Source organism: Pogoniulus pusillus, chromosome 22, assembly GCF_015220805.1.
Source record: "Pogoniulus pusillus isolate bPogPus1 chromosome 22, bPogPus1.pri, whole genome shotgun sequence".
NCBI lineage: Eukaryota > Metazoa > Chordata > Aves > Piciformes > Lybiidae > Pogoniulus > Pogoniulus pusillus.
Genome location: NC_087285.1, coordinates 1,465,015 through 1,491,483, shown reverse-complemented (window position 1 = coordinate 1,491,483; position 26,469 = coordinate 1,465,015). Strand labels below are relative to the sequence as shown.

Below are 26,469 nucleotides of genomic sequence, written 5' to 3'. Positions count from 1 at the left end.
GGAAAAAAAAATTACTTCGACAAAGGCTGTGACTGACATTAAATCAACTTCTTAAGGTACTGCAATGACATCTTTGGCTGAGAGAACATAGTGACATGGATATAGATTGGTCTGTTCTCAGTGCCTATGAAAAGACCAAGGAAGAAAAGAGCATTTCAGCCATGTTTGCAGAAACAAAAGGTTCACCAAAACTCTGAATACGTTCCTGATGTCCTCTTCTTAATATGGCAACAACGAGGGTGGCAACAAGAAGAGCTTCAGAAGTAGCCAGGAAGATGATCAAAGTTTTAGAACACCTTCACTTTCCAGAATATATCCTCGTATTAAAAACGAACGACACACACAAGCAAACAAACCAACCAATCATAAGCCTCTTACAAAACACACCCAAACCCCCACCAAAACCCAACACCAAATCAGACAAAAAGGAAATAGCATAGAGGTTTTTGAGACAGAAGTACCCCTTTTGATCACAGTTAATGTTCTCGATTTCCCGACCTGCTCCACATAAACAGGGGCTAGGAATGAAGCAATCCACCCTGTCACACCTCATTCAGAAAGTAGCAAACGATCACATCACCATGGTCAGGACACAACACTACAAGAAATGGACGGAGAACGGCTCCCAAACTCCCAATCCCTGAGGCAATAAATGTTGGAAGACAAAACGAGCTTGAAGAGCCACAAGACACAAGGAACACTGAATAAGCACTGAAAAAGAGCCTCTATAAAGTCCCTACAGCAGAGAGATTACGGGTTCCGATAGCGTCTACTCGGGGGAAACCGAGAAGTGAGAGGGTGGAGAAGGGGAGTCTTAGGATGCGGGGGCAAGCAAGAAAGCAAGGAAGGAAAGGTGGGAGGGTGCGTGGGTGAAGAGACAAGGAAGGGAGGACCACTAACCGTGTCCAGCAGAGCGGAACACTCCGCCTGAGAGGTGTCCTTAGGTGCGGGGACGGAAGGTGGTGGCGGCAAGTTGGGGCTGAAAACCATCAGGTCGCTCTTGCCCGCCCCATCCGCCACGCACAGGCTCCGGCTCTGGCGCTGCGAGTACGACCAGCTGCCCACTTCGCTGGCGCACACCAGCGTCGCCGCGGCGGGCCCCGACAGCACGGCCGCCCGCGGAGCACAGCGCGACGCCCCGTACAGCACCAGCGCCAGCACGAACACGCTCGACACCGCGCAGATGGACACCACCAGCCACATGTTCGTTGACGCAGAGGCCATGCCCGCCGCTGCGCCGCCCTCCGAAGGCAACAGCACACCCGGCACAGAGGATGAGCCCGCCACTGCCAGCGCCTTCTCGCCGCCCTCCACCAGAGACACGCTCAGCGTGGCCGTGGCCGAGCGCGGCGGCTCGCCGTGGTCCCGCACCACGATCACCAGCCGCTGACGCGGGCCGTCCGCCTCCTCCAGCGCCCGCGCCGTGCTCACCTCGCCGCTGTACACACCCACGCGGAACGGGCCCTTCCCCCGCGGCTCCAACACCTCGTAGCGCAGCCACGCGTTGTAGCCCGAGTCCGCGTCCACCGCACGGATCTTCGCCACCACCTGACCTGCCCCAGCGCCCCACGCCGCCCACGCCCACAGCGTCTCTGAGTTCGGCCCCGGCACCTCCTCTACTGGCGACCCGAGAAACGGATCGAGCCCCGGAGCACCGCCCGCGGCCGGCAGCAGCACCGGAGCGTTGTCGTTCTCGTCCACCACGAACAGCTGCACCGTCGCGTTGCCCACCAGCGCAGGCTCCCCCGCGTCCACCGCGCGCACCTCGAACTGCAGCACCTGCAGCTCCTCGTAGTCCAGCGCCTGCACCGCCCACACGCGCCCGCTCTCCCCATCCACCGACACGTAGCTCGACGCCGGGCGCCACCCCACCGCCGCCACCGACGCACCTCCAGCGCCGCCCTCCCACAGCGAGTACCTCACGCGACCGTTCTCCGCCTCGTCCGGGTCCCGCGCCCACACCCGCGCCACCTCCGCGCCCGCCGCGTTGTTCTCCCGCACCAGCACCGTGTACACGGCCTGCGAGAACGCCGGCGCGTTGTCGTTCACGTCACACACCGGCACACGCACAACGCGCCTCGCACGCAGCGGCGGCTTCCCGCCGTCCTCCGCACGCACCTCCACCTCGTACTCCCGCACCCGCTCCCGGTCCAGCGCCTCCCGCAGCACCAGCGAGAACGAGCCCGGGAACCTCGACTCCAGAGCGAACGGCATCGACGGCCACACCGAGCACTGCACTCGCCCGTTCGCCCCCGAGTCGCGGTCCGACACGCTCAGCAGCGCCACCACCGTCCCCACCGACGCGTCCTCCGACACCGGCACCGATAGCGACGTCACCCACACCTCGGGCGCGTTGTCGTTCACGTCTAGCACCTCCACCACCACCTTGCAGTGACCGGACAGCGGCGCGTTTCCCTGATCTGCTGCGTCCACTTGAAGGCGATATAGACCAACATCCTCAAAGTCCAGGTCACCCCTCAGGCGGATCTCGCCGCTCTGTCTATCAATCTCGAATACGTCCCTCCCATCATGAGGGAACAGCTTCTGGAGAGAGTAATCGATATTGCTATTTGTTCCCTCATCCAAATCGGTGGCATTCAGTCTGAGCACCAAAGTGTCACGTTCCGTATTTTCCGGCAGCTGCACTTTATACACTGACTGGTTGAACTGAGGAGCGTTGTCATTCACGTCCAGCACCGTGATCACCAGTTCCATCGTGCCGGTCAGAGAGGGGCGGCCCTCGTCACTCGCCGTCAGAACCAATCGGTGCACAGGCACCGCCTCCCGGTCCAGAGGTTTCCTGAGCACCAGGAATAAGGACTCGGCGTCTTCCTCTGCTTTTTGTAAATCCAAAGCGAAATGCTCGCTGGGGCTGAGCGTGTAGGAGAGCTGCGCGTTCGCTCCGACATCTGCATCCGAGGCGCCCTCCAGAGGGAAACGGGAACCGGGTGGGGAGTTCTCCGATAAACTGATGTTTTTCCGCGCGGCGGGGAAGAGCGGGGCGTTGTCGTTAATGTCGGTCACCTCCAGCTCCACATGGAAGACGCGCAGCGGCCGCTCCTGCAGCAGCTCCAGGCGCAGCGAGCAGGGAGCGCTCTTCCCGCACAGCTCCTCCCGGTCCACACGCGAGCTCACCACCAGCGCCCCGCTCGCCCCGCTCACCTCCACGCCCGCCCGCCGGCCCTGCCACACCACACGTAGCCGCCGCGCCTCCGCATCGCCCACACCCAGCTCCTGCGCCAGCCGCCCCACCACCGTCCCGACCTTGGCTTCCTCCGGCACCGAGTACCGCACCTGCCCCGCCACCAGCGACCAGGTCCGCACCAGCACCAGCAGACGAACCGCGGCACCCCAACGCACGCCCATCACTACCCATGGGCCCTGCATGGCTCCCCGCTGCTTTCCGCAAGCGCTGTTTCTCCTGCCTGATCTGCCTTTACGGCGCCGCTCCTCCCCACGCTCATAGCCGTGCTCTCCGCCGCACCGGGGCGGAGCCGCCGAGCCGTTCAGTCGCCGTTTCTGAGCCTGCAGCGACACCGTGTGCTGCTGCGCCTCCTCGCACGCTGCCGACATTAAGAGCGTGGGGGGGTTGTTTGTTTTAATATACATACATATATATTTTTATTTCCGTTTTTCTTCCATTTGCTTTATTTTTTTTAATAGACTTCTGTCTTTCTTCCACCTTACCTCCTCTGCCCTGCTCTTACACCTTGTTCTCTCTGTGTCGTCTTCTCTTTTCTTCTTTAGTCTCTTCGGTTTCATTTCCTTTCTTGCTCTGCTGTCTTTGCTTTTTTCTCCTTCCCCTTCCCTTATCTTTCCAGCCTCTCTCTAATTAATGCCTCTGTCTCAGCTCCCCAGTCGCGGCGGCACAGATCCTCAAAGTTGGCGCTGTCAGCGCTAAGTACCGGCTATCAGCGGTGATTACGGGACAGCAACTCTGAAGCGCGGTTTTCTAACCAGGGCAGAGGCTGTTAGTGTCCGGAGGTAAGGTCCGTGCATCCTGGTCACCTTTACGGTTTCTCTACTTTCTCCTCTTTATCATCTTCCTTATTTCTTTGCTTCATTCCTTTCTAGCATCTTTATTTCTTCCTTTCTTTCTCCTCCCTTTATCTTTCTCCTTCCTTCTTTCATCACTCATCACATTTCTGTCTACAGTGGCAGCCCTGCTATCACTTATCACATCTTGTTTTTCCTCTTTTTGTTTTCTGTTGCTGGCTTCGTCCTTCTTTACTGTTCTTTCTTTGCATTGTTCCCTCCTTCCTTCAATTGTATTATTTCCCTCACTTCTCCTTGTCTTCTCTCCATGTCATGTCCTCGCCTCCTCCTTTCTTTGCCTGTGCTTTGTCTTCTTAACCAACACATTTACTATCTGATTCTATCACTCTCGCCATGAAGCACAGACACGTCCTTTGCCACAACTTCTCATTTCTCTTCCCTGACACCTTCCATTTCTCCAGACAACGAACAACCTTCCTTCTTTCCTGCTGTCCATGCAAGAGAGACTGCCTCTGCACTTTCCCTTCTAGAAGAAGACCACACCCTTCAGCCCCCATCCTCTGAAGGAATAGAAGTCACTACCCTGTGCAACAGAAGACCAAGCCCCTGGTACTTGGTCATCCACACAAATAGACTCCAATGAATCCAAATAACCCAGGGCAGTCTTTTGTTTGCAAAATCAAACCTGTCACAGACCAGCACACTGATTCTCTAGAAATGTGAAGAATCGTGAAGCAGCCACAAGTCCCAAGCCCTCTTCGTGTTCCTCTGACCTCATTTTTCAGCTGCATGATGACTGTCGGGCTCTTACTTTCCCTTTCAGGCTGGCACGCTCTGCCAGAGGAACACAGCAAGAACCCCTCATACCCAGGGCCATTAATTCCCACAGAACGCTTGTTACTCATTAGCCTGAGTCACACATCAAAATCCACAAAGGTCACACCGTGCACCATTTTCACTGGGAATACCTCCTTGAGACCCAACACTTCCACTCTGAATAACACATTCTGGGCCCTCCTCCATCTGTGTTTGCTGCCAGTTACTCACACTGTGCCTGGAGCAGCAAGAAAGGAATCAGAGCACACAGCAGTGCTTTGTTGGTCCAGCAACGGAATATCTCAAGTTGCAGGGAACTCCTAGGGGTCATCAATGCCTACTCCCAACCCAGTCAACATTCAGTCAATCCAAGAGGATGACACCAGGACTAAACAGGAATAAAAGTGCATCCATCTCTCAGACTTACATTCTTTAGGTTGGAGCAACTTACCGGTAGCATTGCTGGCTCCTTCTTCAGAAAATCAACATTTTCATGGGAGGGGAATTGGTTGTAAGGAACAGTTCATTTTAATGTTATGATAACACTAATGGGCAGACTTCTTGAGAAGACGGATAAAGGAAGTTGACTCACATCCTGTAAAGGCTCTGAAATCACTGGACAGTGCACAGTACCTCTGTGAACATTTCTATCACAGGAGAAGCAGGAGGGACACCTGGAAGCTAAGAACATTTTCTCAATGGCAGTGCCAGCTCAAGAGGAAAAGCCACCCTGACATTGATGCCTGAGACTCTGCCACCCAACAGCTACCAAACCTTCATCTCATCCACTGTTACCAACGCATCACTAGTGAGAGACAAGAGACAACAAAACTGGAAGGTTTTGGTAAGAGGGTGAAGAAACCCAAAGGATCCCACTCCACTGTACTGAAGCACAAGGTTTGCCAACCTCATGAATGTGGAGAGCATTTCTTTCTCTCTCTAGCCAGACTAAGACCAGACTGAGGACATGTGCAGGGAAGGCTAAGAGCCATAATCAACATTTGGAAAAGCTTCCATTTGACCAGCACCATTCTGCATCAAACCCAACTGACCAAGAGTGTGTATGGTAGTTATCTTCACAGCGAGTAATACCAGGGAGAAAAGCAGGGTACAAAGGACCGCTTCAGGTGGTCCTGAGAGGATCCCATGCAAGACTGCTGGACTTTTCCTGAGGATTTCTCCCAGCATCCTCTGCCCTACTGCACTGGAAATGGGATCTCCAGCTAAGTGGAAACTCTCCAGTCCTTCCCTAGTGACTCGGACCACATTTTACCCAGCATCTCCAGAAGAAACACTTCTCCCAATTAAAAGTCAGCTTCCCTTTGACAGATTCCCAGGTCCCATCTTGTGCCACTGAAAGGATCACTGCCACAATACCCAGACATTGCTCCACCACAGGACCATGCCCTCTACATTGCACTCCAAATGTTACCCAGTCCTTCATACATCCTCACCTCCTCATAATCAGCAAAAAGACCCTTTGGAGGGATGCAAAGCCACACAGTTCTGGAAGACTCTTCCAAAATGCATGAACTTGAATACTTGGCAGATTTCTGGTAAGGTCAGATGGAAACACCTCAAAGCTGTGCACCAGTGTTCTTAAATGGTTCTATGATTAGAGCTGTGACAGCTCTGATCACAGATCTTATTCTTGGACAGAACAAAAAGTGCTGAAACATAAGTGATCTCCAGGTATAAACCGAGTGGAAGAAGCTCTACTACAGAAAACCAGGGCTGCTCTGGTCTGGAAGGTTTGCTGTGTCCATCCAGGTATCAGAATGAGTTATGTGTGACCACACAACTGATCTCTACCGAGGCCAGTTGTGCAGTGGCACAATTAGAAGTTAGGCTGCAAAAACTGATAGAGCTTCCAACCACTACACAAGGACAACAAACTTAAACACTGCCCTCACACAACACCTCCATCAAGACAAGAGGGAAAAGGTCCATCGGACATAATCTGGCAGACTCCATCTCTTCCCAACTTACCTACACATTGCCTACTTCAGGCAGACAGCAGCAAAAGGGACAATCACTTCCTAATCACAGAGGGTATCATAGGCATTTCACTACTGCCTGTTTCAACATCCAGAGGAGCTTTAACTTCAGACCCTTGGAGCCTGGAAAAGGATCCTGCTCAGGAAAACACTGTTTCCATCCTGCCTTCTGCTTTCATCCAGGAATCCTCCATTTCCTACTCTAGGACCTGTGTTCTCAGGACAAACGCATCATCTCCCATTACTGTTTTCCCTGTGGTCCTCCCAAGGACTTCCACTTTCTGCAGACATGTCTTCCCACTGTTCGAGGTCACCCAAATCCTACTCGGTGACACTGCCACATTGACCACCATGACATGCCAGTTTTCTCTGGCACATTAACACTCAAATCAGCTTTTGAAGACCCTTCCTTTCAATGACAGCATCATAAAGCCCACAGTGTTCATTGTATATGCATACCCACGGTGTCCAGAGCAGTCTCAATGATAGCATCATAAAGCCCCTCAATGATAGCATCGTAAAGCCCATAATGTTGATTGTATATGCATACCCACGGTGTCCAGAGCAGTCTCTGCAGCTGACCTAGTGCTTTTGCTCTCTCTGATGGAAAGGTGGCAAACTCAGAAGCAATGTTCTTTCTAATGGTGACTTCAGGAGAGCAAGCAAATAGTCCTGAGCGGCACTGATGAGCACCTCAGAGTAACAGAAGGTATTGAATGTGCTGGTTTAATCTTTGTGAATTTGTATTGTTTGCTTTTTAGTTCTGGTTTGATTCGTAGGTTTATTTTTTTTTATTGGTGGTGATTGTTTCTTTGTGTTTTGCTTTGCTTTGTTTCATTTGTTTGGCTGTTGGGGCTTTTGTTTGCTTGGTTTGGGTTGGGTTTGTAAGAAAAAGATTCTGTATGCATGTGGCTATTGATTATAACTTAGAAGAACAACAAAACAGGCTAGTGTGCATCACACCACTTCTGTGGTCATGAAGGACCTGTCTTGTCAGGTGAACGTTTTAGTCTAGCAATCATAACTACAATATTCTTGGGAATGGATCACGGGGGGAAAAAATATTTTCTTTCCTAAATTAACTATGATTCGTGGAAGCATCAATACTGACAAATCACATGAAAGAGAGAGAAATTACAACAGAGATGGAGAAATCTCTTAGCATCTAACTTTTACCTTTTTTGTTTGTATGTTTGTTTTAAGATAATTAATGTCCAGTAGGACAGATGTTTCGGGAAGAAATCACAGTGGAGCCAGTACTAGTACAGCCAGCATACAGCAAAGGCAAAAAGCACTACAGTGCCTGAGAGAACGTCAGCAGTATTGTTTTAGAGAGCACGAGTGTAAAGGCCACACACCACCAAAAAGAGCCTCTGGAAAATTCACGTCGTCGCAAACGGCAATGATTTCATCTTGCGGGAGAACAATTCACAGTCAAGACGCAGAAAACCACAACTGCCTATGCCCCATGATACTCGATCCAGCAAAACTCCAATGTCAGCTTCTCTCAGATGAAGGTGACAGGCAAAGATGTCAGGAAGATTCTTAAGCATGAGCCAAGCGCCCACCCCCGCAGACCCTGAGAGTTCAGCTCAGCTCTGAGCAATATCTGCCCTAAGGGCGAGGGACTCACAGATTGTGGGGGGAAGCGAGGAAAGGAGAGTGGAAGGGTGACAGGCGAGAATGGTAGGGCGACTGACCGTGTCTAGCAGAGACGGAGGCTCCACCTGAGAGGTGTCCTTGGCTGCGGGGACAGACGGTGGCGGCGGCGGCAAGTTGGGGCTGAAAACCATCAGGTCGCTCTTGCCCGCACCATCCGCCACGCACAGGCTCCGGCTCTGGCGCTGCGAGTACGACCAGCTGCCCACTTCGCTGGCGCACACCAGCGTCGCCGCGGCGGGCCCCGACAGCACGGCCGCCCGCGGAGCACAGCGCGACGCCCCGTACAGCACCAGCGCCAGCACGAACACGCTCGACACCGCGCAGATGGACACCACCAGCCACATGTTCGTTGACGCAGAGGCCATGCCCGCCGCTGCGCCGCTCTCCGACGGCAACAGCACACCCGACCCCGATGAAGACAACGACCCCGACAGCGCCTTCTCGCCTCCTTCCACCAGAGACACGCTCAGCGTGGCCGTGGCCGAGCGCGGCGGCTCGCCGTGGTCCCGCACCACGATCACCAGCCGCTGACGCGGGCCATCCGCCTCCTCCAGCGCCCGCGCCGTGCTCACCTCGCCGCTGTACACACCCACGCGGAACGGGCCCTTCCCCCGCGGCTCCAACACCTCGTAGCGCAGCCACGCGTTGTAGCCCGAGTCCGCGTCCACTGCACGGATCTTCGCCACCACCTGACCCGCCCCAGCGCCCCACGCCGCCCACGCCCACAGCGTCTCCGAGTTCGGGCCCGGCACCTCCTCTACTGGCGACCCGAGAAACGGATCGAGCCCCGGAGCACCGCCCGCGGCCGGCAGCAGCACCGGAGCGTTGTCGTTCTCGTCCACCACGAACAGCTGCACCGTCGCGTTGCCCACCAGCGCAGGCTCCCCCGCGTCCACCGCGCGCACCTCGAACTGCAGCACCTGCAGCTCCTCGTAGTCCAGCGCCTGCACCGCCCACACGCGCCCGCTCTCCCCATCCACCGACACGTAGCTCGACGCCGGGCGCCACCCCACCGCCGCCACCGACGCACCTCCAGCGCCGCCCTCCCACAGCGAGTACCTCACGCGACCGTTCTCCGCCTCGTCCGGGTCCCGCGCCCACACCCGCGCCACCTCCGCGCCCGCCGCGTTGTTCTCCCGCACCAGCACCGTGTACACGGCCTGCGAGAACGCCGGCGCGTTGTCGTTCACGTCACACACCGGCACACGCACAACGCGCCTCGCACGCAGCGGCGGCTTCCCGCCGTCCTCCGCACGCACCTCCACCTCGTACTCCCGCACCCGCTCCCGGTCCAGCGCCTCCCGCAGCACCAGCGAGAACGAGCCCGGGAACCTCGACTCCAGAGCGAACGGCCACGACGGCCACACCGAGCACTGCACTCGCCCGTTCGCCCCCGAGTCGCGGTCCGACACGCTCAGCAGCGCCACCACCGTCCCCACCGACGCGTCCTCCGACACCGGCACCGACAGCGACGTCACCCACACCTCGGGCGCGTTGTCGTTCACGTCCAGCACCTCCAACAACACCTTGCAATGCCCCGAGAGCGGAGGCGTCCCCTTATCCTTAGCCTTAATTTGTAGCTCGTAGAAATTAACTATTTCAAAGTCCAGGGCTCCCTTCAGTCTGATCTCGCCGCTCCTCTCATCAATTCTAAATAGGTCTGAGGCCGAAGTAGGAACAAAATTATTGATTTCGTAAGCCACTTCACTGTTGCTACCCAAGTCCGGATCCGTGGCATTTACACGTACCACAAGTGTCCCTTCTAAAGCATCTTCAAGCAAATGTACCTTGTAAACCGACTGGTTGAACTGAGGAGCGTTGTCGTTGGCGTCCAGCACAGAGATCAGCAGTTCCATGGTGCCCGTCAGAGACGGACGGCCTTCATCACTAGCCGACAACACCAAACGGTGTACAGATGCCGCCTCCCGGTCTAGAGGTTTTGTAAGCACCAGAAACAAGGATTTACTGCGCGAGTCGCTGTTTTCTTCCTCTATTCTGAAGTGCTCGCTGGGGCTGAGCGTGTAGGAGAGCTGCGCGTTCGCTCCGACATCTGCATCCGAGGCGCCCTCCAGAGGGAAACGGGAGCCCGGTACCGTGGTTAATTCCGCCATGCTGATGTTTTTCCGCGCGGCGGGGAAGAGCGGGGCGTTGTCGTTAATGTCGGTCACCTCCAGCTCCACATGGAAGACGCGCAGCGGCCGCTCCTGCAGCAGCTCCAGGCGCAGCGAGCAGGGAGCGCTCTTCCCGCACAGCTCCTCCCGGTCCACACGCGAGCTCACCACCAGCGCCCCGCTCGCCCCGCTCACCTCCACGCCCGCCCGCCGGCCCTGCCACACCACACGCAGCCGCCGCGCCTCCGCATCGCCCACACCCAGCTCCTGCGCCAGCCGCCCCACCACCGTCCCGACCTTGGCTTCCTCCGGCACCGAGTACCGCACCTGCCCCGCCACCAGCGACCAGGTCCGCATCAGCATCAGCAGACGAACCGCGGCACCCCAACGCACGCCCATCGTTACCCATGGTCCCTGCATGGCTCCCCGTTGCTTTCCGCCAGCACCGGCTCTGCTGCCTTCTCGGCCCGGCGCCGCCTCGCTCCCCCGCGCCGCGCCTCTCCCAGCTGTGCTCTCCGCCGCACCGGGGCGGAGCCGCCGAGCCGTTCAGTCGCCGTTTCTGAGCCTGCAGCGACACCGTGTGCTGCTCCGCCGTCTCGCATGCTGCTCGCCACGGACACCGTCATTCGGCTCAGGCGGCTCACCTCCGCTTAAGCACTTCCCTGCCCTTCCACTTACGCTTCATGTTTGTTTTTAAATTCCGTTTTGTTTTTAATTGTTTGCTTGTTCTGTTTTGTTTTTCATGGATTCCTTTCCTCCTTCTTGCTCTTCCTTCCTCTGCTCACCGATTCTCCTGCCTCCACAGATTTCTTTCTTTCATTCGTTTCACTTTCTTTTCCTTCATCTCTCTCATTTTCCTTTTTCTCACATTATTCCTTTCTTTTTCCTAATGTCTTCCTTCTGTGTCCATTTTATTATCCACCCAACTTCTTTCTGCTTGCTTATCTTTTCTCTTCCTGCTGTATTTTTGCCTTCCTGTTACTTTTCTTCTTTCCTCCGCTCGTTTTGCCCTTTTCGGTTTCCACTACTGTCTCTTTACCTCCATACTCAGCTCCCCAGTCCTCTCCGGCGCCACTCGAACATCGTCAAAGTTGCATACATCACTGCTAAATACAGGGCCTTAGCGCCGAGCATAGGTCTCTAATCAGGACGGTATCTCTTGGGAACCAATAGCCTTCGACATCATCTTGTTAATGCCTTTGATGTCCTCTATCTTTTCTCCTTTCCTGCTTTTCTCATCTTCCTCGCTTTTTACCTCTGTAAGTTCCTTCCTTGACTTCTTCTCTTTCTTCTGCCATTCATTGTCTCTCTATATCCATTTTTATACCTTATCCTTTCCCACGTTCTTTCTCTTTCTTCTACCTTCTCTTTACTTCACTCCTCTCTTTCCTTCTTTCCTCATCCTTCCTCATCTTTCTGTCCTGATCTTTCCTGTTCCTACAAAACCAGGTGAGCTCTTCTCTCCAACTTTTTCTCCTCACACATAGATTCCTTCCTTGCTTTCTCTATTCTACTTTTCTTCTCTTGTCTTCCTTTTTCTCCTGCCTCCTCCTTGCCTTCCCTTCTCTTTCACTTTCATCCTGGTTGCTTCTGCTCGCTTTTCCATTACCAAACTCTGAGATGTTTACACCACTCTGGCCATGAAGCATGAACATGTGCTTGTCCTTCCACCTGATCATTCCAAACTTTCCCATTTTGTCCCAGTCTATGAATCTTCACCTCCTCTTCTGGAAGAACATCACACTCCTTACCATTGAAACGGACACAGCAAAGTACAGAGCAAGGCAAAGGACACTTCTGCTACATCAGAACACAATCCACTGCCATAAGAACCACAAGCCCAAGATGTGTGTGCTTGGTTCTCTGATATTAAAAGGCTGTAAAGAATTTTGTCTGCATTGTTTGGATTAAATCCATCACAGACCAGCAGAACAACCCTTCAGGAAGGCTGAAAAACACAGCACATCCACACCTCCCAAGTATTCTTCATACACCTCCATTCTTCCAGCCTCACTCTTCCATATGCATGCTGCAAGTCAAGCTCTTGCTTTCCCTTTCAGGCAGCAACACTCTGCCAGAACAACACAGCAAGAACCTCTGGACCCAGGGCATTTGTTACTTCAGAACAGAATGCCCTCACATCACACAGCCAAACAAATCCCACATGGGTAGCACCATGGCATTTCTACTGAGGACATCCCATTGAGGCCCAACTCAATCCACTCCCAGGAAAATATTTGGGACGTCCTCCTTCCTCCTGCTTGCTGACTGCTCACACTCTGCTCGGAGAGGCAGGAAAGGAACAGGAGCAGGCAGTGGTGCTTTGCTGCTCCAATCCTACAAGCATTTAAATGCAGGCAACACTGGGACAATCCAGCATGCAGACACCGTTACTGAGCAGGAATAAAAGTACATTCGTCTCTCAGACACAGCTTCCATCAGTGACTTCCACCAGGCATCAGTGACTTACCTGCAGCATTGCTGGTGGCTTCTTCAGAAAAAAATATTTTCAGAATATGAGAACTGATTTAAAGGGACATCTCCCCTAAATATAGCCAGAGATTTTGGTGGAACCTGACCAGGAGAAGCACATTGCATTCTGCAAAAGCCTTGGAAACACTGAACAGTGCTCACTGGTCACTTACTTTAACCACAAGGAAGTTAAGAGAGATATCTGAAAGCAAAGAACATTCTATCAGTGTCAGCCTCTGCTCAGGACACTGGAAAATCCAACCCCACACTGAACACAAATTGTTCCTATGTCTAAAGCAGGCAGGTGACAAAATTCTGCAATGGGAAAGAAAATAACACAAAAGGGCAGGACTTCTTGGTAAAGTGAGGGAAGAAAACCAAAGGATCCCCTTCTGCTCTATTGCCATGCAAGCAAACAACAGGGCACAAGGATATGCAGAAACCCAAAGGCCCTGAAAGGATCCCACTCAATTAGCACTGCACATGAAGGCTTTTCTTGACACATTCTACTGCAATCCTCCACCCCAAACAAAAGCAAAAGGCATCTCTGTTTAAGAGGACACAGATCAGGTTCCTCCCAGCACCTCAATTTCCCACAGTCAAAGTTTTCCCCACTCACAGTCTTAATTGCCATGAAGGATGCTCAGGCATGCTTCACCCACTCAAGGGATTCCTGCCACACTACCCAGGATGGATCCAGCCCAACAACATGTCCCACCACCAAACACCAACCTGAGGATGAGCCAGGCTTTCACATGTCCTCACTTCCCCTCACAAATGGCACAAAGAACAGATGGAGAACTGCAAAGCCATCCAGTGTCTGCCAGACTGTTCTCAGCTGTCTGAACTTCACCCTGACTGCTTTGTGACTTTTCAGCAGTCTCAGATGGAAACAACAGAGCTTTAGAACTTAGAGATTCTGTGATCAGCGTGTGACAGCACTGGTTCCCAAGCATGTGGATATCATTCTTTGAGAGAACCACACCCAACGCTGAAGCAGAAGTGCATTAATGATGCCAGCTGTGTGGAACAACTTGTACCAGGGAAAAGCACAGCTGGGTTGCTGTGCTGGGTTTGGCCCCTGCACACACGTACCTGAAGGAGTTAAGCATAACAGGCTGAAGCACAGCTTCCCCTCAAAACCACTCCCAAAACAGCACTGAAAATCATCACCAGACAACATACAGCAGTCCGCATCTCACCTCCTTTTACCTACATCTTGCCTAAGTCAGGCATGCAGCAGCACAAGACGCACCTCAAAAGACACTGTAAGCATTTCAGATACCACATATTACCTCAAGGTCTAGAGAAGGCCTCAGCTAGGGGCACCTTGGAGCCTGGGAAAGGACACTGGGTAGGAACACTCCACACTGCTCCATCCTTTTCTCTCGGCATCACAGGCTTACAAGACGTTAGGGGTTGGAAGGAACCCAAGGAGATCATTGAGTCCAACCCCTGCCAGAGCAGGACAATTCTATCTAACACAGATCACAGAGGAAAACATCCAGACAGGCCTTGAAAGTCTCCAGAGAAGGAGACTCCACAGCCTCTCTGGGCAGCCTGTGCCAGGGCTCTGTGACCCTTACAGTAAAGAAGTTGCCCCTTGTGTTGAGCTGGAACCTCTTTTGCTGCAACTTACACCCATTGCTCCTTGTCCTATCATAGGGAGCAGTGAGCAGAGCCTGTCCCTCCCCTTCTGGCCAGACCTCAGATATTTATAAGCATTTACCAAACCCCCTCTAAGTCTTCTCTTTTCCAGACTAAAAAGTCCCAAGTCTCTCAGCCTCTCCTCATCAGCCATGCCCTCCAGTCCCCTCATCATCCTCTTAGCCCTTCCCTGGACTCTCTACAGCAGATCCCTGTCCTTCTTAAACTGGGGAGCCCAAAACTGAACACAGTACTCAAGATGGGGGTCTCACCAGGGTAGAGTAGAGGGGGAAGAGAACCTCCCTTGATCTGCTCCCTTGAGGCATCCTTCATTCTGCACAGCAAGACGTGTAGCCATGACATCAGCCCCCAGAATTGCCTTCTTATGACACACACAGCAGGCTTCCCAGTTGTTTCCAGACCCCTCAGACAAATCTGTCTACTGTGCAAGTTCAGCCTTCACATCAGAAGACAGCCAGGCTCCATCATTTCCAGTACGACATTGTTTGCAGACCCTTCCACCAATGAGAGCACTGTGACAAAACATACAGAGCATAGCACATACTCTGGGTTTAGCAGACTATCTACTGCCTCTATAAGTGACGCTAGGGCAGCTCAAAATGGCAACAGCATCCAGTTCATGCTGTGAGAGAACAATCCAAATGCTGACAAGAACAGCACAGCTACAGATTCATCTGTGTAGTAGAATGCAGCCTTGGGGTTCTTTTCGCACATAGTTAATGATCAAACGAAGGTTTCTAAGTCCTTGGCATCTGTGCAGATGCTGAAACAAATAGTGAAAAAAACACCAAATGAAGCCAGTGTACATCAGGTCACTTCTCTGGCCATGAAAACAAATCGGCAACAAGGGCATGGTGGGGAGCGGGAAAGCAAAAAGGAAACTCCCGATTCTAACACCAATACGGCATTGTATAAACTGCCTGAACATTTCAGACAACTAACCACACCTCCCTGACGTTTCCACAAGGAATCAGATCTGCTGTCAGCATGGTTAGCAGCCAGCAGTGCTAACAGAGCATCTAAAAACGCCTCGGGAACTCTCACCGCCACAGCCTGCGCTTCTTGCACTGCTTCAGCAAGCTCACATCGAAATGCGACATGCAAGCAAGCAGGAGAATTTACTTCATTCTGCAGGAGAGCAATTCACACCCAACACAGAAAAACACAGCTGTGAGCAGTAAATCCTGAGGGGTGCCACGAAAGGCTGAATTCGAGTGAAACGCGTCGAAGCAAGAGCCGATGAACAAGGACTCACAGGCAGAAGCGAAGTACTATCACCAACATTCAGCACCTGCCAAGTACCCACCACTCGCCAGCCCTGCAGGTTCAGCCAGGCTCACAGTAGCGCCTGCCCGGGGAGACCTAAGAAGGACGAGAGCGGGGAAGGAGGAAATGAAACTGTCCAGGAAAACTGTGCCTATTCTGCTTCATATTTTCATTTAGGTAAGCACCGTTCCTGGCTATGAGATACGCAATACCAAGGCTTGCAGAACCTCTACTATCACCTTCTTATGACATAGCTCATGATGTTTCCAGACGTTTTGAAACACAGAATGAGTCACTTAATGACTTATGCATACAGGCGTGTATATACATCTCCTTCCTTCAATTTCCATTGCTCAAGGTCACTGAACAGGAAACAGCCAGGCCCTATTCAGTGCCACTCATAAATTACACTCACGATACTCCACTCCTTCCTTTCCCACTTCAAGGCCCATTTCAGCTTTTGCAGAACCTTCCATCAATAAAAGCCTAACGAAAAAGCTCACACGTGATAGCATACACACAGGGTTCAACAGAGTTTCTCTTTCAATAGGTGATACGGAGACATCTCTGAAGACCAACGGCACTGATGTCATGCTGGGGGAGAACAATCAAAATGCTAACGAGCACAGCACCGCAGCAGATTACTTTGAGTGTGTGGACGATGTGGGAATGGGGTTTTGTTTCAAAGGGCGTGTGTTTGGTTCTGCTTCTTTATAGTCAGGAGTGGAGCATTTCTGGGTCTTTTGTACCTGCGTGGCTGCTGATGTAAATACTGAAAGAACATAAACCATGGCAGGGTACATCACGTCGGTTATCTCAACGGCAAAGCGGGGAGCAGGAAAAGGAATACAAGAATCCTGTTTCCAAAAGCTACCTTCCATCCCATCCCTCTCCTTTAAAACATGATACTTCTAAACATGACTAGAATATACTGGGGGAAAATCCATACGGTCTTCCCCATCTACACACTGCCGCTGGCGGGATAAGCTAAGTGGAGGTATTATGCCTTGGGTCTCACTAAAATGGAATCGAAAGGGGCGAGAACGGAGATAGAGACCAACACAATCACCACTGATAAAGGGTAATAAGGTACTTCAAAGGGCCTCTAAAGCTCTATAAAGAGGGTGAAAGCATCTCGAAAACTGATGCTGTCTCAATAGGCAGTCATTGAAAAATTCACACCCAAGCTACAGTCAGGATAATTACTGCGGGGTACCACAAAATCACGTTGTTTCACCCTTCCACAAAGCGGGAAGATACAGCAAGGAGGTGCAAGCAGAGGCAAAGACAGGTGATGGCACAAGCGAAAGGTGGCAAAGATGACATCAAGATCCTTAAGCACCCAAACCGCCAGGCCCTCGGGGCTCAGCCTGGCTCCCAGCAGCGAATGCTGAGGAGGACGCAAGAAGTGAGAGAGCGAGGGAGCTGAACGTCAGGCTTCGCGGCAAAGAAAAAAAGGAAAGAAAGGGTGTGTGCGTGGGTGTAAAGGCGAGAAAAGAAGAGCCACTGACCGTGTCCAGCAAAGCGGGAGCTTGCGGTTGCGAGGATTCTTTGGGTGCGGGGACGGAAGGTGGTGGCGGCGGCGGCAAGTTGGGGCTGAAAACCATCAGATCGCTCTTGCCCGCACCATCCGCCACGCACAGGCTCCGGCTCTGGCGCTGCGAGTACGACCAGCTGCCCACTTCGCTGGCGCACACCAGCGTCGCCGCGGCGGGCCCCGACAGCACGGCCGCCCGCGGAGCACAGCGCGACGCCCCGTACAGCACCAGCGCCAGCACGAACACGCTCGACACCGCGCAGATGGACACCACCAGCCACACGTTGGTCGACGCAGAGGCCATGCCCGCCGCTGCGCCGCCCTCCGCCGGCAACAGCACACCCGGCACCGATGAAGACAACGATCCCGACAGCGCCTTCTCGCCTCCTTCCACCAGAGACACGCTCAGCGTGGCCGTGGCCGAGCGCGGCGGCTCGCCGTGGTCCCGCACCACGATCACCAGCCGCTGACGCGGGCCGTCCGCCTCCTCCAGCGCCCGCGCCGTGCTCACCTCGCCGCTGTACACACCCACGCGGAACGGGCCCTTCCCCCGCGGCTCCAACACCTCGTAGCGCAGCCACGCGTTGTAGCCCGAGTCCGCGTCCACCGCACGGATCTTCGCCACCACCTGACCCGCCCCAGCGCCCCACGCCGCCCACGCCCACAGCGTCTCCGAGTTCGCGCCCGGCACCTCCTCTACTGGCGACCCGAGAAACGGATCGAGCCCCGGAGCACCGCCCGCGGCCGGCAGCAGCACCGGAGCGTTGTCGTTCTCGTCCACCACGAACAGCTGCACCGTCGCGTTGCCCACCAGCGCAGGCTCCCCCGCGTCCACCGCGCGCACCTCGAACTGCAGCACCTGCAGCTCCTCGTAGTCCAGCGCCTGCACCGCCCACACGCGCCCGCTCTCCCCATCCACCGACACGTAGCTCGACGCCGGGCGCCACCCCACCGCCGCCACCGCCGCACCTCCAGCGCCGCCCTCCCACAGCGAGTACCTCACGCGACCGTTCTCCGCCTCGTCCGGGTCCCGCGCCCACACCCGCGCCACCTCCGCGCCCGCCGCGTTGTTCTCCCGCACCAGCACCGTGTACACGGCCTGCGAGAACGCCGGCGCGTTGTCGTTCACGTCACACACCGGCACACGCACAACGCGCCTCGCACGCAGCGGCGGCTTCCCGCCGTCCTCCGCACGCACCTCCACCTCGTACTCCCGCACCCGCTCCCGGTCCAGCGCCTCCCGCAGCACCAGCGAGAACGAGCCCGGGAACCTCGACTCCAGAGCGAACGGCGACGGCGGCCACACCGAGCACTGCACTCGCCCGTTCGCCCCCGAGTCGCGGTCCGACACGCTCAGCAGCGCCACCACCGTCCCCACCGACGCGTCCTCCGACACCGGCACCGACAGCGACGTCACCCACACCTCGGGCGCGTTGTCGTTCACGTCCAGCACCTCCAACAACACCTTGCAATGCCCCGAGAGCGGAGGCGTCCCCTTATCCTTAGCCTTAATTTGTAGCTCGTAGAAATTCACTGTTTCAAAGTCCAGGGCTCCACTCAGTCTGATCTCGCCGCTCCTCTCATCAATTCTAAATAGGTCTGAGGCCGAAGTAGGAACAAAATTATCAATTTCGTAAACCACATCTCCATATGCTCCCAAGTCCGGATCCGTGGCATTTACTCGAGAAACCAATGTTCCCTCCACAGCGTTTTCCGGCAAAACCGCGTTATACACCGACTGGTTGAACTGCGGTGCATTGTCATTCACGTCCAGCACCGAGATCAGCAGCTCCATCGTCCCTGTCAGAGATGGCCTGCCCGCGTCACTCGCTGTTAGCACCAAACGGTGTACGGGCACCATCTCGCGGTCCAGAGCTTTTGTAAGTACCAGAAACAAGGATTTACTGCGCGAATTACTGTTTTCCTCCTCCACCCGAAAATAGTCACTGGGGCTGAGCGTGTAGGAGAGCTGCGCGTTCGCTCCGATATCTGCATCCGAGGCGCCCTCCAGAGGGAAACGAGTACCCGGTACCGTGGTTAACTCCGCCATGCTGATGTTTTTCCGCGCGGCGGGGAAGAGCGGGGCGTTGTCGTTAATGTCGGTCACCTCCAGCTCCACATGGAAGACGCGCAGCGGCCGCTCCTGCAGCAGCTCCAGGCGCAGCGAGCAGGGAGCGCTCTTCCCGCACAGCTCCTCCCGGTCCACACGCGAGCTCACCACCAGCGCCCCGCTCGCCCCGCTCACCTCCACGCCCGCCCGCCGGCCCTGCCACACCACACGCAGCCGCCGCGCCTCCGCATCGCCCACACCCAGCTCCTGCGCCAGACGCCCCACCACCGTCCCGACCTTGGCTTCCTCCGGCACCGAGTACCGCACCTGCCCCGCCACCAGCGACCAGGTCCGCACCAGCACCAGCAGACGAACCGCGGCACCCCAACAAGAACCCATGACTGTTCGCGTTCTCGCACGGGTCCCCGCTGCTTTCCGCCAGCACCGGCTCTGCTGCCTTCTCGGCCCGGCGCCGCCCCGCTCCCCCCCGCCGCGCCTCTCCCCGCCGTGCTCTCCGCCGCATCGGGGCGGAGCCGCCGAGCCGCTCCGGTGTCTTTTCCGAGCCTGCAGCGACACCGTGTGCTGCTCCGCCGCCTCGCACGCAGTTCGCCGCTGACCGCTCTCTGCTCTCTTCCTGCCCTTATTTCATTTACTTCTTTTGCTTTTTTTCTCCCTCCCTTCCCCCTATCCAGTTCTCGGTGGCTCTTTTTGCGTGAGTGTTTTGGTTTTGTGGGTATTTTCCCTCCCTTCTGCTTGCGATTTTTTTTTTCACTTCCAGAGATCATTCCTTCACCCTGACAACCTTACAGACCCACCATTGCTAATCACGAGGCATTAACCCTATATTAATTAACCCCAGTTTATTAATATATTAACTATATTTCTTCCTTTGTTCTTGTTGACTTTTATTTCATCGAGTTACTCCCTTCTTTCTTCTTTTTCCTAACCTCTTTATTCCTTATCTTCTCTTACCTGTCCTGTCTTCCCCTTTTTTGGTATATCAACTTTTTTCTATCTGCTTACATTACACCCACCAAGGAGCATGAGCTCTTTCCTCTTCCTTGCCCCTTCAGATCAGGCCTTCAGTGGTGCATTACTCGTGCAGGATTAACTTTGCTGTATCCTGCTGTCTCCTCTTACCATCTCTTCCATCTTTCTTTATGGTCTGGTTGTTTCTTCCACTGATTATTTGATTTTCTTCTTTCTTTCAGTCTTTGTTTCCCTTCTTTCTCTTCCATATCTTCTCCTACTCTCTCTTCCTTTTCTATTTTCTCCTTCTTTTCTTTACCCTTCTGTTTTTCTTTCTTGGTCTGTTCTCCTTTTCAAGTCTTTAAATTTCTTCTGCTTTCATCCTTGTTTCTTCTTCTCATTTTCCCCTTTAATAACGTGGTTTCCACATGACTATGAAGCGTGGAAATGCTCTTTGGCCCACCTTCCATGCCTCTGGAAGGGGAATAAGCTTCCTGCTTTCCTCCAGTGCATGCTAGACAAGACAGACCTTTCACCTTCCCTTCCTCTGGAATAAGATCCACTGTCCTCTCAAGGACCTAGCAAATATCAGAGCAAAAACCATATCACAAAGACCATCTCAGCTACATTCCAATAGAACCCGTTCCAATCTGAAACTCAGGCCCAAGGCTCAGGCACTTTGATGGCTGTGCAAAGAGGTTTAAATGAGTCAAAAGAACCCAGAGGAGTCTCTCATGCTGGAAAACAAAACCAGCATAGCCCAGCATAAGAGTCATAGAATCATTGAATCAACCAGGTTGGAAGACACCTCCAAGATCATCTAGTCCAACCTATCCCCCAGACCTATGAACTCAACCACACCATGGCACTAAGTGCCTCATCCAGGCTTTTCTTGAAGACCTCCAGGGACGGTGACTCCACCACCTCCCTGGGCAGCCCATTCAAGAGGGCTGAAAAAGCACAGGACAACCACAGCTCCCTAACACTCTTCACGTTCCTCGATGAAGATCTGTTCTTTCTGCCTCACTTTCCACCTGCACAGTGAACACCAAACTCTTGCTTCCCCTTTCACACAAGAATATTCTGCCAGAACACAGCACAAGCCTTATTACCCGAGTGATTTAGTTCACACAGAGCACTGATGTGATCATCACATCACAGAGCCAAACAAAAGCCATGAAGGAAACACCATGACGTTTTCAAAGAGAACACCCTCTCAATACCCAACACATCCACTCCCAGAAACACACTGGAGTCCCTCTTCCATCAGTGCTGGGAGCCATCTGCTCATGCTGTGCCTGGGAGTAGCAGGAAAAGGAGCAAACAGTAGTACTTTGCTGTCCAACTCTACAGACCATTACAATGCAGAAAGCCCTGAGACAATGCACCATGAAGATACCATTACTGAACGGGAGCAAAAGTGCATCTTCCATAGGTATCATTGACTTACCTGTAGCATCTCAGGTTTCTTCTTCAGAAAGAGAAATATTTTCAGGACAGCAGGAATGGTTGCAAGGAACATTTCCCTTGAACTTTATCAAGGGTTTCTGAAGAAGATGTATAGGAAAAAACAAATACCCACACCCTGTGAAAGCCTCAAAATCACAAGACAGTGCAGAGCTGTCCTGTAAGCACTTCTGTCACAGGGGTAGCAGGAAAGACACCAGAAAATTAAGGAGACCCTCTCAAAATGAGCTTCACTTCGGGAGGCTGGAAGAACCATCTTTGACTTTGATGGCAAATGGTCCAAAGCTGCTACCCAATGGCTACCAAAATTCTGCTGTCTGCATCTCATCCACTGTCACCAACACATTGCTAATGGGAGATAAGAAAGCCAAAGAAACCAAACAAAAAACCATGGAGGGCTTTGATAAGAGGAGAGAAGAAAACTAAAGGATCCCACATGGAGGGTTTTGATAAGAGGAGAGAAGAAAACTAAAGGATCCCATTCCACCATACTGAAACACAAGTTGTGTCAACCTCTTGAATATAAAGAACATTCTTCTGCTCCCTAGTGAGGCTAAGAGCAGAAATGTAACCAACAGGAGCTTCAGAGAAGGCTGCCCAAATGTGATTGTAAAGCATCTGTTTGACCAGTACCATTCCCTGCCAAAACCATGACACCAAAGTTGGGTGGGGTTTTTTGTGGCAGATGTCTTCACATCTGATAGGAACAGCACAGTGAACACCAGGGTGTGAGGATGTGCAGTACCCCTGCAGGTCCTGAGAAGGTCCAGAGCAAGAAACACTGAGAGTCAAATATGTTCCCAAGATTCTCTACTGAAATCCTGTCCCTCCAGCCCTAGGAAATGCCATGTCCAGCTAAGCAGACATTCCCTCGTTTTTACACCAAAGACACAGTCTGTGCCACACACTGCACCTCGATTTCTTCAGGGAGACCCCAAAGTCACCCTCCCCTTGACAAACACATCAGGATTTACTCTGTGCCACTCAGACCTGTGACTGCAGTAGCCAAACTTGATATCTCCTGGCACAACTTCAGGCCATTCCTCTTGTCCTATCAGTTGCCACTTCAAAGAAAAAGAGGCTGACTCCCATCTTGCTCTAACCTCCTCTCAGGTAGCTGCAGAGAGCAAGAAGGTATCCCCTCAGACTGCTTTCCTCCTGTCTAAACAACCACAGTTCCCTCAGCTACTCCTCACCAGACTTGTGCTCCAGACCACTCAGCAGTTTCATTTCTCTTCTCTAGAAGTGCTCCAGCACCTCATTTTCCTTCTTGGAGTGAGAGCCCCAAAACAGAACCCAGTTTTTGATGAAGATCAGGATCACCATCAGTGCCATGTACAATGCGATAATTATTGCCCTGGTTCTGCCAGGCACAATCCTGCTGATTCAGGCCAGGATGCTGGTGATCCTCTGGGCCACCTGAGCACATGCTAGCTGATCCTCAGTTGGTTGTCAACCAACACCCCAAGCATCTTTGGAAATAATTCTGCCTGCAACTCTGCAGATCAAAACCAAATGATTGAAGGTGTGCATGGCAGTTACCTTCAAAAGCAGTAACACCAGAGAGAACAATCAGGCATGAGGAAGTGTAAAACATCTGGAGGTCCAGAGAGGATCCTGGACAAGGAGCACTGTACATGAGAACACCTCTCAAGATTTTCTGCTGGCATCCCCTATGATGTGCCACTAGAAACTGGATTTCCACAGCTAGGCAGACACTGTCCATTTCCTCCCTAATGACACACATTATGTCCTGCCCAGCATCTCCATTTCCTCAGGCAACACTCTCACAGCCAATCTCTCTCTCTTTGTGGTGCATTCCAAGGCCCTGCTCAGTGCCCCTTGGAACCATCAGGGCCACTGTACCCAGACATTGCCTTACCACAACGACAAGCCCCAGCTCTAAACCCCTCTCTAAGCATGACTCAGGTTTTTTCACATCCTCACCTTCCCTCATAATTGCCACAAAGATCACGAGGTGCTGCAAAGGCAGTGTGAGATCCTTTCCAACTGCCTGGATGTTCTTCAGCAACGTCAAATAAACTGAGTTCTTCGAGTTTCTCTGATGGCAGCTGTGACAGCTCTGATCCCAACCCACTGGATTTTATTTTTCAGGAGAACTACACCAAATGCTAAAGCACAGGAATATTCAAGGCATCAGCTGGCTAGGAGAATTTCTACCACAAGGAAAACAGAACTTGGCTGCTCTGCAGGGTTTGATGTATATGGGTGCACATAAGAGCAGGACACAGCATCTCTCCTGAGGTCAGCTGTGGAAGTTCACAAGCAGAGGAAGTCAAGCACACAAAGATTCCACCCACCTCATCATATGACCTTACAAATCTTTCCTGAGAAGGACCATCAACCCACCAACAGCTGTGGAGGCTGCCATTGATGCCCACTGCTACATGTGTGCAGCAAGTTAAAGTGCTCTCCTCCTACAACACCTGTCTTCATCACCTCAAAAGAAATTGTAAGCATTTCAATACCATGTTTTATCTCAAGATTTAGAAGGTCTTCAAATCCAGGCCCTTAAAGCCTGGAAAGAAGTCCAGGCAGGAAACTTCATACCTATCCTGCCTCGTGCTTTCCTGAGAAATTCCATGCTATAGGATATGTCTTCTTACAAAAAACACATCAATTCCCATTCTTCTCTTCTTATGGCATGGCAAACAGACTTCCTGAGCACTTCCAGTTCCCTCAGACAAGTCTTCTCACTGTTCAAGGTCATCCCTCACATCAGACAAAGCCTATGCCAAACTTAGTGCCACTGGCACATTTAGCTCACAGGACATCAGAAGTTGGAAGGGACCCAAAGAGATCATCAAGTCCAACCCCTTTGCCAGAGCAGGACCATTGGATCTAGATAAGGTCATAGAGGAATGCATCCAGACAGGCCTGGAAAGGCTTCAGAGAAGGAGACTCCACATCCTCTCTGGGGAGCCTGTGCCAGGGCTCTGGGACCCTTACAGTTGAGGTGGAACCTCCTGTGCTGCAGCTTCCATACATTGCTCTTTGTCCTATCACAGGGAGCAGTGAGCAGAGCCTGCTCCCACCTCCCTCCTGCCCCCCAGCCCTCAGATATTTAGAAACATTGATTAAATCCCCTCTCAGTCTTCTCTTCTCCAGACTAAGCAGCCCCAGGTCCCTCAGCCTTTCCTCACCAGGCAGTGCTCCAGTCCCTTCATCATCCTCATAGCCCTCTACTGGACCTCCTTCAGCAGATCCCTGTCCCTCTTAAACTGGGGGGCCCAAAACTGAAGGCAGTGCTCTGTATACTCACAAAGGTACTGAACACTACTTCTGTGACGTGACACAATTATCTCTCCCATCTCAAGGCTCAATCTTACTTCTGCAGATCATAGTATCATAGTATCATCAGGGTTGGAAGAGACCTCACAGATCATCAAGTCCAACCCTTTACCACAGAGCTCAAGGCTAGACCATGGCACCAATCCTTCCAATCAGTAACAGAACCATATAACACACAGAGATGATATCACATACACTGTGTCCTACAAGCAGTCTGAAGGTGAACATTCAGGTCCTGCTCTGGAATTGCTGAAGCTTTGCCAAAGTTACAGAGCTGAGACCAACCTTCTTTCCAGAAGTCAGGTGGGGATAAGTTAAAAAGAACTGGGCAATGATTTCATACTGAAAGAGTACAATCCCCATGTGGATGAGACCACAAATGAATCTACTTGATGGCATCTACTGTATAGCACAATGTGTTTGAGGAGCTTTTTTATTGCTGATGAAAAGAGGATTTTGAGGGTCTCTGTAAGGATGAGGCTACTCATGCAATCTTTTTTAAGTCAGGCTGCATCAACCCACCTTCCATCCAGGAACACAATGTCAGGATGCAGGCAGGGTAGTATCAGAAGAAAAAGAAAACTCCCATTTCCAACATTGTTTAGGGTCACACTTCTCATCCAGAACACTTTATGCTACTAACCATGATTACAACACCCCTGTGAAAACAATCAATCCACCAAAAAAAACACAGAACAAGGCTATAAACCTATAACGTCCACACAGCTTTCATAACAGCTGAGACAAGTACACTGCAGAAACGAAAGTGTGGACACAGAAAATGCGTCAGAAGCCACCACTGTCGCAGAAGTCTCTTAAAGAGAAGAACGAAAGAAACTGAGAACAAAGAAGAAACGACTTCTGCTCCTGAGTGTCCAAATAACTCTAATTCAACCATCATTACGGCAGTAGCGGAGGGGCTCTGGCAAGCAGGCACAGTCAGAGGCAGCTGCCATCAAGATCGTTAAGGACCGGCCAAGCATACAACGCACGCAGGACCGGCGGAGTAAGCGCGACCCTCAGCACCGAATGCCTGAGAGAATATGAGAAGGGCAAGAACAGAGAAAAGAGGTTTCCGATAGTGGAGACAACAAAGGAAAGAAAAATAATTGGGTAAGGTGAGGTTACGAAGGGAGGGCCACTGAC

At 52.7% G+C, this 26,469-nt stretch overlaps 1 protein-coding gene and 1 long non-coding RNA gene across 8 annotated transcripts in view; one reads left to right on the top strand and one right to left on the bottom strand.

Annotated features, from left to right (window-relative positions):
- The window catches only part of LOC135185074 (protocadherin alpha-C2-like), a 176,689-nt gene that overhangs the window by 134,858 nt on the left and 15,362 nt on the right, over positions 1-26,469 (bottom strand). For 2 of the 7 annotated variants that reach the window (XM_064161389.1, XM_064161390.1), the window contains exon 1: positions 901-5,540. The exons of 2 other annotated variants lie outside the window; for them this stretch is intronic. In XM_064161389.1, coding sequence (XP_064017459.1) covers positions 901-3,609 — 2,709 coding nt within the window. In that variant the 5' untranslated portion in view covers positions 3,610-5,540. Of the gene's footprint in view, positions 1-900; positions 5,541-8,509; positions 13,249-17,499; positions 21,727-26,272; positions 26,357-26,469 lie in introns of those variants that run through there. 3 more of the 7 variants (XM_064161394.1, XM_064161392.1, XM_064161400.1) reach the window with 3 other exon arrangements.
- LOC135185075 (uncharacterized) lies at positions 15,850-16,975 on the top strand. The gene is made up of 2 exons (XR_010306351.1): positions 15,850-16,165; positions 16,539-16,975. It is a non-coding gene; the product is annotated as an uncharacterized LOC135185075 (long non-coding RNA).